Below are 3,672 nucleotides of genomic sequence, written 5' to 3'. Positions count from 1 at the left end.
GTGGCCGTGGGGGAAGGCACGCATGTCCCTGTGAGGCTGAGGTGCAGGGAGACGCAGCTCCAGCAACTGTTCTCGTCCCCGTACGCTCCTTTAATGTCCCATCTAAGCTACCCTCACGTTAAATGCTGAAGAAGCGATCAGAGTGATAAAGATGGAGAAGCAGTTCTGGCATTATTCCATTTGGCAAGTTTTTATTCATTACCATCAATAGTCATGCTCTTTGGTGAAAATCTGTCCCAAGTAAACCAACTCTGGGCAGAAAGGGGAAGCCCGAGCAGAGTGTTCTGGATGCCTGGTCCTGTGGAGCCCGAGGGGGCCGCCTCTGTCCCTGCTTCCTGGGACTCAGCAGCTCAGGAACAACTTTCAAACGGCTCACCCAGGTGAGCTGTGATGCCTTGCAATTTTCCTAGGCAGATCTGTCTTCCTACAAAACGCTTGAATGAAGTCCCTTTCTGCAAATGGTGTGGAAGGAAGGAGTGAGCTGGAGCAACGGAAAACAGAGTAGTCTTAATAAAAACCACAAGTCATGGGAAGCTGTCTTTCTTAGATTTTTAGCGAACTCTAACGACTAATGAAATGAAAAGCCGCTCCTTCTATTTTGCTAGTTAGGTAGAAGGTAGAAATTTTGGAAACATTAAAAAGGTATAAGAATTACATTAAGTGATATCTTTTTTATATGAGGTTCTAAAAAACCAGTGATTTGAGAAAATGAAAAATAACTATCTAAATGCCTTGCTGTTTGAGTTTTTTGCACAATTTCTTATATTTAGTTGTAGAGCAAAATAATTTACCTTTTTTTTCTGCTATATTCGACAGTGAAACATTTTTAAAGAGTAATTCTAAATGCCTGAATCATGTACAGATGTAAAATAGCAGTGAATATCTCCCTACTTCATTGCCTTTCTGCCATTTTGAAGTGCTAATGGGTAAAAATAATTTTCAGAATGACCTAGATAGAGACTGACTGCAGAATGTGTCTGTGTATATGCTGTTATTGGAAGTCTAGAGATTGTTTTACAGTTCTTAGTTCCGCTACCATTAAAGCACAGTGGTGCGTCATCACCGAGGTGACAGTAACTTGTTTACCTGCCATCGTTAATGGATCTGAGAAACTGCAACAAGCTATAAAAACAGGATGGATGCATAAGGGAAGCTAGTACATTGCACAAGGAGAAAACCATGTTGGACCAAAACTGATGAAATTGTTTATTATATTTAACTTCCCCCAAAGAAAGGTTCTCATCCAGTTACATCTTTTCTAATTTAATGATACACTTAGCAGCACAGATATTTCTTTCTCTGTATATATTATGCAGCCTTTGCCTATAGTTTTCATTTGGACCTTAAAAAAGTAGAAGTTGTTTGTAATGTACTTTCTCATGGACGACGGTGGGGTTTTTTGTTTTGTTTTTTACTTTAGGATATTGAAAAAGCCTACGAAATCGTCTGTCAAGAAGGATCCAACTTAAACCCAGACCTCGGTGAGCTGGTGGTGGTCCCTTTGTATCCAAAAGAGAAATGTGCGTTGTTCAAGCCAAATGAGGAGACAGAAAAAAGATGCCACGTTTATCAGAGAAGAGTGGTGTTGACGGCCAGCTCTGGAGAGTCTCTGATCTGGAGCAACGCAGTCAGATTTGTCATCGACGTGGGCGTGGAAAGAAGAAAGGTAGTTATCATCGAGCGGGTCCAAGACACCTGGGCTGGTAACTGTCGAGGGTCAGTTTCTTGGATTCTTACCATTTTCTTGACCAGAAAGTGAGGATGAACTGCACGATCTGGGCATTTTCTGTGCTTGTCGTATATACAAAGAATTACTGCAGCCAGTAACGAAGGTCCTGATCACGTGTTACTGCCTTCGTTAGCGTGCTGGTGGTCTGGAAACAGATCGAGGTGTGAGAGGAAGTGTATGGAAGCATAAAGGTGATGGTTCTTCTTTCAGTGTTTTTTCTTTAGCTAAAGTACTAGCAAAGCAAATTGTTTGACTCCTAAACTCAGCTTTTCTTACGTACTAAGTATTTTGGTAGCCCATTTATCAAAGTAATTAGCATCTTCCCTCGGTAATTTATTGGAAATGAGTTACAAGTACCCTGACTTTAATTTGAGACGATTTCGGCTTTATAAGATGATAGAATTCCAGCCTAAATTTTTAAAAAATATGTTATTTCTTATCACTGCCTTTAAATTTAAAAAAATAGGAAAAATAGAAATAGGCTGTCTCAGACTCGCAAAGACACTTGAACTTGAGAAATCATAGCATTTAAGAAAAAAACAAACCTACCCAAGTATCGATCCGCTTAGCATTATTAGCTGTTATGCAGCTTTCATCCCTCCAGGAAACTGTGGGTGTCCTAAACACCCTCGTCTTACTATGACAGAGCAGTTCCCACCATTGGGAAGGTTTCCTGGGAACCAGTCTGGGCCAATCTTATTGAATTAGCCCACCCTTCAGAGAACCCCGGGTAGTGCCCCCTAAATGACCCGTAAGGGAATTCAGCGTTAGTGCCACGTGCACTCTCCGTACCAGCTGGTGTGCCTGGAAGAGCTCAGCTTAGCCGTAAAGGCGAGGCCACTGAGGTCACAGTCCGTTAAGAGTAGAACCTTGAAGAAGCAGCACTGTCAGGCGATAATCCTTTTCTGCAGGTGGCATACGAGTATGTCATCATTCACCAGTGTCACACTGAGAAGTGACAACACTAGTATTTCAGCAAATGATAGAGGTCCCATATTTATTGAAGCCACAATGAAAGCAGTCAACCTTTAAATCCATTTATCAAAGCACTGAGAGTTTCCATCTCAAGCAAGTGAAATAGTAATGAATATTGTATAGACAGGGAGCCTGTAGCAGAGCATTTCATGAGGTAAAGGGCTGCACACAGCGAGTCTGCCGCATCGTGAGTGGTCTGATGCTAAAGATGCTCTTTCCGTTTAAAGGTGTACAACCCGAGAATAAGGGCAAGCTCACTTGTCATGCAGCCCATCAGCCAGAGCCAGGCGGAGACACGCAAGCAGATTCTCGGCTCATCATCGTCAGGTAGCTCGACAGACACAGAGTGACTGATGTGTCCGCCGGCAACATGGACATTAGAGCCATTTCCCCTGCTTTCTTCCAGGAAAACTTTTCTGTCTGTACTCGGAAGAATTTGCCACCAAAGACATGCGGCCACTGAAGGCAGCCGAGATGCAGGAAGCCAACTTAACCAGCATGGTGCTCTTCATGAAGCGGGTAGACATTGCAGGCTTGGGCCACTGCGACCTCATGAACAGACCAGGTAGCTCTCTGCTCGCGCACGGGCAGGGCGTGGGGCTGACGCGTCGCCTCTTACTGGTGCCCGACCCCACTCCTGAGAGTAAGTGGCACTGGGTAGGGTGAGCAAGCATGGGATTTGGTTCTACTGAAGCATTTCCCCATGTGAGGTAAACATTCTCTAATGTGATTAACAACAACAGCAAAGCCCTCGGGCGCACCTATTCAGACACTGTGCGCCGTCGGCCAGCGGAGCGTCTGACACTGGAAAGCCATCTGCTGTGGCCAGCGGAGCGTAGGGAGCCTGCGGCCTGGAAGCCGGGAAGGGCAGCGGAGTGTAGAAGGGGAGGCTGAAACCGAGAGAGGAAACGCAGAGCCCTGGCCACGGTAGAGCTTCTTGGTGGGAACATCTGCGGGCAAATGGCCCT

General features: G+C 44.9%; 1 protein-coding gene across 1 annotated transcript in view; it reads left to right on the top strand.

Moving 5' to 3' along the window:
- The window catches only part of DHX32 (DEAH-box helicase 32 (putative)), a 27,741-nt gene that overhangs the window by 13,923 nt on the left and 10,146 nt on the right, over positions 1-3,672 (top strand). The window contains exons 4-6 of the mRNA XM_011365469.1: positions 1,421-1,666; positions 2,932-3,031; positions 3,111-3,269. Of these exons, the coding sequence (XP_011363771.1) occupies positions 1,421-1,666; positions 2,932-3,031; positions 3,111-3,269 (505 nt within the window). The remainder of the gene's footprint in view (positions 1-1,420; positions 1,667-2,931; positions 3,032-3,110; positions 3,270-3,672) is intronic.

The sequence above is a fragment of the Pteropus vampyrus genome, unplaced genomic scaffold, assembly GCF_000151845.1.
Source record: "Pteropus vampyrus isolate Shadow unplaced genomic scaffold, Pvam_2.0 Scaffold111, whole genome shotgun sequence".
In the NCBI taxonomy this organism is placed as follows: domain Eukaryota; kingdom Metazoa; phylum Chordata; class Mammalia; order Chiroptera; family Pteropodidae; genus Pteropus; species Pteropus vampyrus.
The sequence above is the reverse complement of the archived record's forward strand: the minus strand, read 5'-3'. Positions and strand labels throughout refer to the sequence as shown.